At 41.2% G+C, this 13,761-nt stretch overlaps 1 protein-coding gene across 2 annotated transcripts; it reads right to left on the bottom strand.

Moving 5' to 3' along the window:
* Window positions 1-1,351: 1,351 nt before the first annotated feature.
* Window positions 1,352-12,619, bottom strand: lin52 (lin-52 DREAM MuvB core complex component). Of its 2 annotated transcripts, none has more exons than XM_039785281.1 (6): window positions 12,495-12,619; window positions 11,147-11,221; window positions 11,013-11,050; window positions 10,810-10,876; window positions 10,558-10,641; window positions 1,352-1,757 (listed from the first exon to the last, which is right to left on the bottom strand). In XM_039785281.1, the coding sequence occupies exons 1-6, from the start codon at window positions 12,511-12,513 to the stop codon at window positions 1,702-1,704; spliced, it is 339 nt and encodes a 112-aa protein (XP_039641215.1). In that variant the 5' UTR covers window positions 12,514-12,619; the 3' UTR covers window positions 1,352-1,701. The 2 variants fall into 2 exon arrangements, with proteins under 2 accessions (XP_039641215.1, XP_039641216.1); XM_039785282.1 differs by lacking the exon at window positions 12,495-12,619 and adding an exon at window positions 12,368-12,398.
* Between the last annotated feature and the right edge of the window lie 1,142 nt (window positions 12,620-13,761).

Raw genomic sequence — 13,761 nt, 5'->3', positions numbered from 1 at the left:
TATTGATATGATTTGGGGTAAAGGCTAGTGTTTGTATTTGGATTACGAAACATGTTCTCACTCCCATCACGTAAAATACGGACGTTTGGTCAGGTGTCTTTGGCGTTGTTATTGACGGTAAAAGCATCATATCTAAACACGCTTTTGATCGGGACTATTGGCGTCACTTTTAACGAAGTTAAGGTTAAGGAAAAGGTTGTTGCGACACGATGGTTGGGTTTAGGAAAAGAAGAACGGGACGGTTAAGAAGAACGGGACGGTAACGAGACCCCAACCAACCTCCTTCGGCGGTTTTCGGGCTTTCATACCACTCGCTACTTAGTGCTACGTCATCTTCAAACGCTGTGTAGCTGCTGCTCTCCCTGGTGCGTTCTACACACACGCTGAAGGGCGCTTTTTGCATCGCTTCAGACGCTGACAGCCACTGCCCAAACGTCCATATTTTACGAGTTCGGAGTGAGAACGAGTCGGGATTACATATGGTGCTTTTACATAGCCGATGTAAAAAAGATTTGTAGTAGAACTAAATTACAGTATTTGAACACAGCTAAAATTAAACGTGATTTCTGGCACCCATCCTGCTACCTAGGCCATGCTTTATTCTTTTTTTTGGGTCCCCATTAGCTTCCACAAAGTGGTCGCTTCTTGGGGTCCACACAAGAAAGCGTCCAAGGCGCCACAAAGTCACTCTCTCTGAAACCTGCAGAACTTTGAATAATCTTTTCTTTTTTTAAGGAGGGGTGAGCCAGGGTACGCGTGAGAGGCAGGGGGTGAAGCCACTGAAGCAATGGCGGCCTGTCCGTGTGAATCGGAAAGACGATTAGGGGCTTATTAGCGGTCCGGGGAGAAGTGTAACTTGTTGGGAGTGGGCGACCAGAGCCCCAGCGACATCTCCAGCCGAGAACAGTCCGAGGCATTGTCTTACCTAATTATGGCGGATGGACTTCTTCTTGTTTCCCATTCGGCATGCCTGTCTGATTCTCTTTTTGCCCGGCCGCTAGCTCCAACAACGCAGAAGTGTGCTAATTAGAAAAGAAATGGTCCTAGTAATTATGTCAGCTCTCATTAAAGGCGATGACAATGAGCTATATTATTTTTACGCAAGGTTTTGTGTAGGGACCCTGCTTCCAATGCTCATTAAATGGAAAACATGCCCTGGTAGCCGGGAAAGAACTCTCACTTCGGGGCTCCTTACATGTCCACATCCGGAGAGGTGCTGCACTTTGTCGGGTGGCAGAGGCACGAAGCTACTGCCCTAATTAAAAGTTTAACAGACTCTAAAAAACACGAAAGTTAGCTGCTTTGGCTACAAACGTAATGATTCAAGGGGACTTTACATAAAAGGCAATCATCTTTTCATTTTAAAACTTTATTATACAACTTAACAAATAAAAAAAAATAAAAAAATGAAATCATGTTTAAAATAGAAATAAGAATAAATAGGGAACATTTTATCAAGGCAAGTCAACAAGTGATAGAGAAATTCTGCGAGAAGTAGTAACTCTTTTAAAGTTTCCGTAAATGTAAAAGGCATCTACTGTATCTAGGAGGCCAACAGGTGCACCGAGAGAGCATTTCTGCTCCGATTTACAGTTTGAGTGCAAAGTCCTTGTTGCTGTATGTTCAGAGCATATTGGTAAACACATAGATCAGTTTCACCTTGCAGTCCCCAAATATCCTGTTGCTTGCCAAACAAACATGTCACTTCTTGGGCCTCTCCAAGATGTTGAGAAACTTCCCCCTGGTCATTTCCCTGGCTGGAAGACAAGAAGACACAACATCACATATTTAAAATAAATCACTGTTCATGTTAGGAGACCTTGATTTCATTATTATGCTTGCAAGCGACTAAGACTCTAGTTTGCTTTACACCCTTCCAACAATCCTTGACCAATGAGTTGGTAAAATCACAACATCTTCCACAACATTTGCCTGCAGCTCTAACACTTCACAACGGTTGTTTAGTAATGCAAAGCATGTATTTAATATCTACAGTGTCACACCGGGAGGTAATTTATACAAACATCTGTTCATTCAGGAAATGGAAAACAACATAAAACGGAAGCGTAGCTACCAAAGAGTCTTGTCATTTGCTTGATCGCTGTCTGAATGTAGTGAAGTACAAGTACTCAGACCTACGCATACATGAAAGTGTGTGTTCGTGTGGATGCAAGATGAGTGAGAATAGAAGCAAAAGGTCTCTATCCTCAACTTGTGCTTATGGAATATGGCCATGTATAAAATAAGCAAAATAAGTATAATATAAAGGAACCACTTTAAAGGCAAAAGAGCAACATTCATTTAAGCAGTAACAAAGACTAAGCGGATATTAAATAAATATGGTTATTAAAATTAAACCTTTAGGCCAGTGGTTTCCAAACCAAAGGGGTTGGAGGATTAATCTGAGGGGTCACGAGATGTGTAATGGGATAGGAAATAATGCAAAACATCTTCTGCTACACAAAATTATATTTATTTTTCAAACAGTTCTATAATCATTGCTATTTTTTGGAAATGTTGGATACATACAGTATTGTATTAAAACATATGAAGCTGTCAGTAGATATTTTAGCTTTGTTTAAAGAAAGGACAGGTCTAAAAAAAAAAAAAAAAAAAAAAAAAAAAAAATAATAATAATAATAATAATAATAATAATAATAATAGGGACACATGTAAAAGATTGCAACCACTAGTTTAGGCAATACTGTCCTCGGAGCTGTTTCCTTACTTTCTTTTTATAGTGTTTTAAATGCTTGAGGTTGGAGATATAGTTGACACAACCTGCATGAGATGGGACTAAATATCTTTTTGGATTTTGCTGTACAATAAAATGCAATCATTTCAATACTGGCTATTGATCTTTTATCCCAGAGGCCATATCACTAATGCCTGTAAATGAATAATTATACCCAAATTACAGTCACATAATTGCCATTATGGTATTAAGTGCAAATATTTCCCAGCTCTACTCATTTCCCCACAGTCTGTAGAGTCCCAATGACATCTGTGAACACATTGTTAAAAGCCCTACACACCAGGATTCCGCACACGAGTGTTAACTCTGTGCTATAGACAGAATTGTCCCCTGCTGAAGGCTCTTTGTGAAACTGGTCTTCACTGGGGGAGCAATCATTGCTGAGGCTTTTCTGTCAAAGACAAACCCTTGTGTCACTATGGAGACTGTAGGCTGTAGACTTTTTCTGCAGCATCATCATATACCCTAGAGATGCACCATCCAGGTACAGTAATTACTCTTTGTTAAAGATAAAAAGAGCATCAGGCAGCACTACAGTTTTTATGAGCTGCAAGATCACCTCAGCGACTCTACTGAGTTTCTAACTAACCTTGTACATCAAACAAATATAATACTACAGAGCAGCAAAGAGAGGACTGATTTCAAATGGGCATTTAGCAGAAAGTCATTTGTGATGCCTGCAAGAAGAATATGATCAGGATCTCAGCTGGCTGCTGTCTGCTCGTGTGCAGGCTCCCCGCCTCCCCCGCCAATGGCTGCTAATGAAAAAGCCGGGCCAGTTAGTAATTTAGATGAGTTGCCCAGTGTAGAATGATAATGGTGCATCTGGGCGTGGGGGCCACGTCACCTTGAGGTGTCCCTCATTAGGTTAAAGATGATGCTAATTGGAATGGGATGGATTCATTTTGCACTTTGCTGTCTCTTCAAATCACCCTAAACAAAGTCATCACGGGACCCCTGGACATGCATAGGGTGCTTTAGATTGAAATGAAGCCATCAAAATTAGGCAAGGGAAAGCAATTACATTAGGATGACCCTAAAGCCGCAAGTGCGCTGATGTCGCTTTCTTATTAGTAGTTACACAAGGAACGGTAAAGGGCATTTCTGATTTTTAAGGTGTCATGTCTCTCTCTCCCTCTCTCTCTTTCTCCATCTCTTGATGAGCCCAAACTATAAAACAGATCAAGGAAGGCTGTGCCACTCCTCCTGAGACCCCTCGCCCCACTGAGCGTCTTATTAATTACGGTTCAGTTCAGCCTTCCCCTACTCAGATAGAAATATCATTGATATCATCACATTAAAGACCCCATTAAACATAAATCAGAGCTTAATTTATGATGTGTGGCTTTTTTTTTTTTAGGAAAAGGAAATATGGGGAAAAGTGTTCAACAAGTTATTACAGAATATGAAAGGTGGGGAAGAATGACTAACTAAAAGTATAGTGGGACCACTGAAAGAGCAACAATGGGACCACCTGTGTTTATGTGCTTTTTCAATTTGTGCATTAAATATCTCGAAATATCACAAAAATGTTTCTGTTTGGCTGAGGTGGAAAATTTGTGCCTCAATAAAACATCTGATCTGTGTGGAGTGATGCTAACCTAGCACTCTTTTTATTATGTCATCTTATTGCGCCCTCTTCTTCTGTAAAGGTTAAATGTCACCGGAATTGAGAATTACTGCCACCAGCTGTTTATCTTGTTGTGCCAAACTTCTAATATTTGCGTAACGGTAGTGGAGGTTACCATGCATTCATCCACCTTCTTTTGCTGATCATCTGGATTATTGTTACTGATTATTCATTTATAAATTTGTGCTACATTTGGATGGTAACTTCGCCAGTGTGACAGTGAGCCAGCATGCAATACCAGGACCCTGAAACTGAAGCAGCTAAATGGAATTCGGCCATCATTTTTTTTAATCATCTACACCTTCAGTGAAAAAGTCCTCCGCTAACAGGTAGTAAAAATGTCAAATGGATGATAAATGATTGATTTCAATTAAAATACTGAACTTTGCTGTGCTATGTTATTACAGTTATCTGTTATTTCTTTATAACACAGTTATTTTATTGAACAAACTATTTATAAAGAAGTTATTTTTGCCAAAAAGTACTTCCGCTCAATTTTCATTTCCCTTCAGTACTCCGTCTGGGTTTGCGGTATGTTCTTGGGTTTTCTCCGGCCAAATATTTGGTGGTCCAATCAGCGAACAGAGAGAGTGGCTGAGAACGATGACGGTGAGGACGTGCGCTAGAAAGATGCGAGCGAAGTCGTTCGGTCCGTTGTGGCAACGCTGCCGAATATCCACAAGTTAAAGCCCGAGCAAGAACAACCTTTGCCGAGTTCTGTTGGTGGCCATGATGTTGTGGCCCTCCTCCCCATGGGGTTCGGGAAAATTTTGATTTTCCAGCTCGCTTCGTTAGTGGTGAGTTGGCTAAGGCTAACGCTAGCGATACTAATGCTAAATATAAGCCAATAGTTGTTGGTCTCCCCTCTTGTTGCACATGCGCATGACATACGTCACGACCAAACGTTAGCAATTGGTTATGGCAGATCCAGAGTGGATCTGGGCAGATCCAATAGTTTTAAACTTCAACAGAGTACCCGCCTTCAAGGAAGTTAACACTTGTCAATGGAGAGTGGCCAGACTTTCTGTGTAAAAATGTACGAGAGTCTGGTAGGACCAGGCTACATAACCAGATGAAGTTAGAAAGTCTCAAAAACACACGCCCACACACTTATACATACACACACACAGGCTTTGTCATACAACAGGGGGGATCAATATTGATTAGTGGGACTTAAAGATTTGTTTAGTTGATTAGAAAGGTCAATTACTAATTTTGCACTAAGTTAATCAGCATCTTGTTACCACTGCCATCCATACTAAATGACACCTTATGGATTCTGTGGGCCATCTCCATGCCCTGTTGATTTGTTGCTATCTAATTATCATTCAGCACTATCTGGTCCGAGTTTCCATCACAGTCTACCATGGTAGATCAGTAAACACAGCCACATCATACTGTATATAACAATTGGACCCATATTAGACTCTACATTGCAATCCATTTTTATCTAACCAATTTGAAATAATTTTCATCCATAAATAGACACAATATGTAGAAAAACAGAGCTCAGCCATGTTATCATCAGAATGGAGGGCTGAGGACATGTTGACAGAGAGGCCGGCATGGAGCAGATAACAGGAGAGCCTAATGCTGCTAAAGCACATTGCAGCAATACAGATTAACCTATATCTGCAAACAACAAAATATGCCCTGAGGCTATTTAAAATAGCCCTTTTCCCAAAATTAAACAGCAAGGATTAAAACTACACATTAGTAAATTATGCGGTGCAACCCAAATGTTTCTGCAATTTTCTGTTCTGCACTGGAAAATTGTTTTCATTGGGCGAATCCCAAGTGGCTCAAATGTAAATGAGAGGGGAAATGCAGTGGTGTAACATCTTACTTTCCCCTCGTTTACGGTGAGTGATCTGGGTGTCACTGTCACAGCCCACTCCCAGCCCCCAGCACAACTCCCCGGTGTATAAAATGAGAGTAATCATCACTTCGCCCCCCACAACCCCCACCCCTGGCTGCCTCTCTCGATGGCACGCTCCCGGTGAGCATCCAAAAGACAGATGACCACCTGGGTTAACTGGAGTCCTGGACCCCGGCCCTGACTGCCCCAATTCACTTTCATTAAGAGTTAAGAGGACTTATCTGACCCTCACTGCCCATCTCCAAGTGCTGCTCACCTATTACGGGCTGTAAGCTTTATTTAATGGATTTAACATCCTCTTTCTCCCCGGGGGGACAAGGGAGACACAGAGGAGATGACACACACAAGCAAAGAAACACTTGGAGGCACACACATTCAGCCTACGCCCCCACAGCACCCCCGTCTTGCAACAGATACACCTGACGCTCATGTTTGTGTTCAAAATTCAATTACCCACTTATTGATACTTCACAGGGATATTTAAGATGCAGACACGAGCTGTGATTTCCCAGGGGAGCCACTGGTTCCTCTTTATGTCCCAGCCGAAAGGGCCCACCCCTCCTTTCCTCCTACTCCAATACATTTTCGCCTGGCTGACACACACACACATCCACACACCAAAACAAACACATCTGCACCTCCCAACCCCTGCCCCAGCCTATGCCTGTTCAAGAGGTGTCCTTATTAATAGGCAATCAGTCAAAAATCATTCATTAAAAAGCCTAAAAGGTTTTACACCCGCACTATGATTAGCTGGGAAAGAAAATCCAATGAATTCCTAATGCCTTTATGGAAATGAGGTGTCATTTCCGATCTGCTCAGGGAGGCGGCAGGCAGGCAGAACTGAGGAGCGGTGTGTGTGTGTGTGTGTGTGTGTGTGTGTTAAGCTCTGCCTGCCTCTGCTTTCCCACAGCTCCGACACTGATCCTGCTTGAGATATAGACAGGCTCTATCAGATACAGCTGCAACCTGCTACACTCATGTCATCCTGTTGTAAAACGTGGGTGGAAGTGCTAAAGATTTGCCAACAATGGGCCAGCCCTATACCTGTTAGGAACAGCACGCCCAATAATTAAAAGATATATTTCTATGGGAGCCAATTTGAGAGGACTATCCACACAAGGCCCGAGGTTACTGAATATTAAGATGATAAAAACTGAGCTTCAAAAACTGAAGCATCCTTGAGGCTTTTTTCACTTTCCTTACACAGAAGGTGTAACCTTCAAAGAGACGCACCGCAATGCTGCCATTCATCGCAACTATGAGCCCAGGGAGACACAGGAGAGAGGTGACAAGACGAGCACAGTGGTGCAGTAGAGGTGAGGAGGAGGAGGAGGAGGAGGAGGAGGAGGAAGGGTAGTGGTGGCGGGGAAGCATCCCCTGTTCCTCATTCAGCGGTTGTCAGCTCAGGCACTTCATAACCGCCCGCCCCGCGGTCAGCCCGTCTGATGGATTGATGGAGGCACATTAGCACCAGTGGGGCCCAGTGAATGCAATCATATTCAGCAGCGGCATGCTTCTAATAGGCCAGAGATTGATCCTGAGGGTGAGGAGGAGGCGGTGGCAGTGAATGCGGGCCCATTAGGAGCTGTCAGAGCATGGCGACCTTCAGTCTCACCTTCACACAGGCAGACGCAACAGGGGTCAGCCGGGGTCTGCGCCGGGTGGCAACGCGGCGGAGGAGATGTGCTCTTTAGTACAACAACAGGTGGTCCTACACCCAGAATACACTGAGTGATGCTGTTTTTACCTAGATATCAAAGTTTTCGATAACTGTAATATGGTGATATCACCTGCGTGTGGTCTTTTCCTGGCCTTTAAAGTGACAATTTTTTTCTAATGTGTTTCAATATCTGTGTGAAAAAACAACAACTAAGAAGTCCATGGCCTTGACAAGATTTTCTAAATTTGATTCTAAGTTTAATTAGTCTTTCACTATAAGGTGTTTGATTTAATTTTAAAGGGTACATTCTCAGCTTTTATCCGACCCCTGTTGTGAATCTGTCAAAGACACAGTTCACATTTTTCTACAGTTTCCATCAAGTAACATTTTAGGAACATGGACTGTGTGTAAATATCCACAAAAAAAGCCCCACCCTGGGAATATAATCACATTATCAGAATTAAGGTATTCACTCAAAAATGTTACTCAGCCCAACAAGCACGGTAATGCGCTTGTCAGTCAATCTGAATTGATTTTAATTAATTTTCTGTGATTGGTTTTAAGCAGTTGTTTAGCGGTCTACAATAAAAACACTTCCGAATTAACAGCAAGTGTTAAATGGTATTCAGGAGCCTTGAGCCCACAAGTGTGATAGAGCACCATCACCAACTCCAGCAGTTCTCAGTAGCCCAGGCCCTCCAGTGCATCCCAAAGGAACACTCAGCTTTCAATTACCTCCAATAACAGCACTTATCAGAGTCCTCAGCTTTCCCCAGAGACTCAGGGCTTGATGCCCGCGCTCAGCGGCCCACGACAGGGGCATTCATCATGGGGTGGAGTAACAGCTGTGGCCCGACGAAGAGGCACGCGTCAAGTCCCTCTGGGACTAGACCAGGCCAGCTTCACACAGCCATTATTGGGGGTGCTGGTGGAGGAGAGGGCGTGGGAGGGGATTAAGGGAGTGTTACATCCCCACTTCACATTCATGTTAATATGTACAAACATGAGTATACAGCAGTATCTGCACAGTGCACAATTTGCAAGAAAAATCAGAAACCAGCATTAGCCCTGCTTAGGTGTATTCTAGGCATAGGGGAATGGTGTTCTTGTAATAATGTTTGGTCCAGGTCCCTTTTCTCACTGCAGTAGGGGAGCTGAGTTTTCACTGCTTGATTGTGCTCTGCCCATTAACCAGCTCCCTCTTTAATGGTCCACATGTTGAAGGGGGAGGGGCAGTAAATCCTGTCCCCCTGCCCTCGCTCAGCCGTGCCTCTGCAGAGTCTCGTTTACGGGTAGTGAAGAGTGCACAAACATGATGAAAAAGTAGCTGAGATTTACAAGGCCTCCTCTGACAGCCAGGAAAAGGAGAAAATTAAACCAGAGAGCATTAAACAGGCACCCATTACAGGGCTGCTCTGACACCAATAATAACCATCATTGTGTCCCGTCATACCGAGGTACACGACATGATTGCAAAACCTGCAGGCCGGCACCTGTGACAGCTAACATCTTTATACCAGCAAGATTACATGCTTCTGTGGGTTTAGGGAAGTCAGGGAGATTAGACACTTTCACAACTTAATGAATGTGTGACTTGTGGTCAATGCAAATCCAACACATGCTACACAATCGATAGCCTGTTAATATGTACCCTTATCTAGGCTCACTTTCATGATTCCCGTAGTATGTTCATTTGGATATTTGTGCATTATACCATTGCAGACATAATTTCAATTACTCTGGAATCAACTCCCTTGCCTACAAATTTGATGATCTCCTTAGATAAATAAAAAGTTTCACCGCATGCATCTCTCAGATTCCATCAAATCCTGCTAATCCTGTTCAATTCAGAAGTACAAGCGGTCTTTATGAAGCTTTACAAAGCAGTGCCCACAAGCAGGCCGCGGTGCAACATTTCAACTGTCTTCATCACATCACTTTGCTGCTACATACACTCATGTTGGTTGGATGTAACTAAAAAAAATCACTGCATATTTATTTATATCTTCCATCCCATTAAGGGGGGGGGGGGGCTATACCACAATTCTTCATTGCTTGTGTGCTTTTTCACTGGAAAAATAAATATCCTTTTTTTTTTTTTTATCTTAGAGCACTTAGCTGCATCTCTCTAATCCACACGGATTATAACAATGGAGGCAGTGGAGAATGGATTAAAAACTAGAATCTGCGTCAATCAAATGCTTGAGCACTCTTTTTATGGGCTCTTGAGGGCATGCCCTTGTTTCTTACCTTTTCCATTTTAACAAGATTGACCTAAATTCATTATTTTTAGACCTCTGGAACTTATATTTGCTATTTGACATGAATGGAGAGTTCTACATTTCTACATGAGCCATTCTGTCTTTGGATAAAAACAAATAAGCCTATATGCAGTCAACCTGTTTGGGTTTTGAAAGTAAAAGCACACAAGGATGCTGTGATATCCACTCGCAAGATACAGAAAGGCCTTGAGCACCATCTAGTGGTAACATACACCTGCAGCTGTTATCTGTGCATTTGCATACTTGTCACTTAGATTTAGTGACAAGTGTTTGATCAGAAAAGGTAACAAACAAACACATTTGAATATAAAGGCACTTTTTAAAGGTTTGTGTTGTTCATGTACTTACACTCCTCTAAGCCCAGCTGGTAAGCGAGGTTCTGAAGTCCTTTGACCTTCTCCATCAGGTTGGCTGTGGTCAGACTACCCAGCTCTACAGAAGGATAACAGGACCCATAATGAAAGCTCTACGTGTAACTACTTTTGGCAAAATGTTATCCCATTTGACAGGATTATATGTTAAAACTATTTCTGTCCACAGTCTTCCTGTTCAACATCAACTGAAACCGTTACAAAACATTTCTACATTTTTGTACATTACCTTTCAACATTTCAATGTCCTCACTCTCTAGTTCAGCCATCCATTTGGGGGGCGAATTAGTGATGGGCTGTGATGTAAGACACAACAAAGGTCTCAGTAGACAACAAGATTTATAGATCAGGCCTATTATATATCACAGTATGTCAAGCCTATTTAATTATTTAGTTTGTAAATCAAAGTGAGCCACAGTGAATCTAACTCACATTTTTACAAGATGCAGCAAATTCTGCAACTCCAGGCACTGTATGAGAGATTACAGGATAATCAAGATCATGGCAACATAAAACACAATTCCATAGTTACTAATAACACAAGAGCAGGGAGAATGTAAACTTACATTGCTCTGGCCACAGGTCTGGTGAAGCTCTGTCCAACTTCTCAAAACTCAGCAAAGAGCTCTCAAAATCGTCACCTATCATGGCACAAAATGTACTTTTTTTTTTTTTACATTTTCTATGGAAAATGCATGCATTGCATATTTGTAAATATTGGAATGGCAAAGTTTCAGAAAGCATAAAAGTGCAAGCAGATATGAAAAAGTATGGTGGTTTTATGTGACTTCAAGTACAGTGTGTAGATTTTATTGTAGATTTATTGCATGTAACATATACCTCTGAACAACAAAATTGGAGGAATTAAGTCTATTCAATCAAAATGTCACTTCTTGGGTTAAACCAATAGGCCTATAGCTAGCTGACCTTTTACTAAATATAGCAAATATAGTGCCCAGTAGTGCCTTTAACCTCAGACCCAAACTAAATGTTTAAATAATAACCCCTACAGTGCCTTTTATGAAGAAAACCTGTTGTTGTAAAATGTACAACATTATACATCATATCAACATGACATACGATGTGAGTTTGATCTTACATGAAAATTGTATACAACATAACATGTTGGACATGATTCAATACACATTACATATTCCGATTACTGTAAGTTATGTCATGCATTATAAAGCCTAACGTTACACAAAACAAAAATAAACATGCATATAAAAAACTTTTAATATAAAATATGCATAAAAGTGGCCATCATGAAAGACAAAATATTACAATAAATAGTTTAGCATAGTAATTCAACAATATGTCTAATACCGGTATATTAGAGGGGGACATTCGGTTGGTCACGACTGTTAGACAACTGCAAGGGACACTCGGTATGATGGCATATAACGTTATACAGCACTATGCTGTAAAAATATACAAAAAAAGTCTCGCACGAGTGTACGTTAACGTTACAGACTGCGGTCATAACGATAACGTTAATCGAAAGACAGTCGTCAGTAAAAAAAAACATCTAGTCACGATGTTTTAAACAAAACACTGCTAAGTGTTACCCATAATAGAGGCGATTTAGCCTATAACGTCCGCACAACAATACGACAGCAAGCTTCCGGGGCTAACGTTAGCAGCACCCGCGGTTTCAGCTCTGTGGGTCAGACTGAACGATAGGTTCAAGCTTGCTGGTTACTGTGCTTCCTTCCACACTGGACACAACAGTGAATGCTTTAGCCAACGAAAAAACCCATCTCAAACAGTAAGAATACAGCACTAACATGTGTATTCTGTCATCTCGGGATGTTCGTGTAAGACAACATAGGAGTTGCTAATGAGTTAATGTCCTTAAGCATGTAGAATTTACAATTTTTACACAGCATAGCAGGGTAAGGAATTAGAATTTACCTCCATTTGGAGACGCCATCTTCAGAATAAACACGTGATAAACGACAGCCAATCACAGCAGCCGTCCTTGGAGTCGACGTGTACCGGTGTACGTCACAAACAGGCCACCAGGCGGCCCACTGGTCAGGGTATACTGTAGGCCAGGAATCTTCAACAGGGGGGTCCTCAGAGTCAATGCAGGGGGCCTCCAAATAACTGTAAATCTTTTAATGTTTTTTCAAAAAAAAATTAAATTCATCAACATGAATCCAACATATTATTAGCATATATAAATCCCCACTGATGATAGGCTTACTGGCCAGTTATACTACTATCTTATATTATATAGGTAAGGTACTGTAGTCACTAAGGTAGCCATCCACAGATACAGTTCACCCTAAGGATGCACTGTGCCACATGTATGTTTAACATTAAAACATTTATAAAAGCATGCCAACAATTCTAAGGCTATTTTAAAAGCTTAGTATTCTAAGCAAAAAAAAATTATGTATAAAGGCTTTAGGCTGCACGTTATTGTAGGCCCTTTTTAATATGCAACTTTATTTTATACAATATATGTAGTAGGGGGTCCCTGCGCCGTCTCTCTTTCAGTTAAGGGGTCCTTGGCTTAAAAAATGTTGAAGACCCCTGCTGTAGGCTACAGTACAATGCAGCATCAAGGTGAAGCCAGAGGTATAAAAAAAACATTATCTACTGGACCTTTTTTTGGGGCCGTTCACAGCATAACCGCCTCCTTTGACTACACGAATAAATGAATACTACATACAGCTGTATGTCAAGCTATCTGTCATAATCTCATTTTCATATTTTTAGCTTTTGAATAACTTATCTTCTATGGGGAATTCATAGATTCCATATTTATAAATAATGTAGTAAGAGCTTCAGAGAGAATTGGACTCCAAGCAGACATTTACACTTATTGTCGTTTTATTTAAAGTGACTTAAAGTAGTCTGTTCATTGTTTTGCCTCTGACCTTCCAATTGTGGCAATAAACAGAAGTTAGGCTATTACATTTTCTAAGAGTTAAGTTTCATGGTGTTAATCTAGTCTACATTACCACACCTAAACTGATAGAACAATCACAAAAGTGTTAGTGGGATTACATAAAACAATCAGACCAATCTGAATTGGTCTTAATTGTTTTTAGTAATTTAAGGCAGCTCTTGGGTTATTTTAAGTTGCCATTGACATGTTGTAATACATATTTTTCATGAATTTATGATCACATTTCTATTTATTTTTTACATGTGGTATGTATGTTATTTC

This window comes from Perca fluviatilis, chromosome 20 (genome assembly GCF_010015445.1).
Source record: "Perca fluviatilis chromosome 20, GENO_Pfluv_1.0, whole genome shotgun sequence".
Taxonomy (NCBI): domain Eukaryota; kingdom Metazoa; phylum Chordata; class Actinopteri; order Perciformes; family Percidae; genus Perca; species Perca fluviatilis.
The sequence above is the reverse complement of the archived record's forward strand: the minus strand, read 5'-3'. Positions and strand labels throughout refer to the sequence as shown.

Bases quoted from the DNA above. Each gene is read 5' to 3' on its own strand.
- lin52 (XM_039785281.1), bottom strand. The intron at 10,642-10,809 runs GTAATGTACAAA...ATCCTTCTGTAG, and splicing joins GGACATTGAAATGTTGAAAG to AGCTGGGTAGTCTGACCACA. The intron at 1,758-10,557 runs GTAAGTACATGA...CTTGTCTTCCAG, and splicing joins CCAGCTGGGCTTAGAGGAGT to CCAGGGAAATGACCAGGGGG.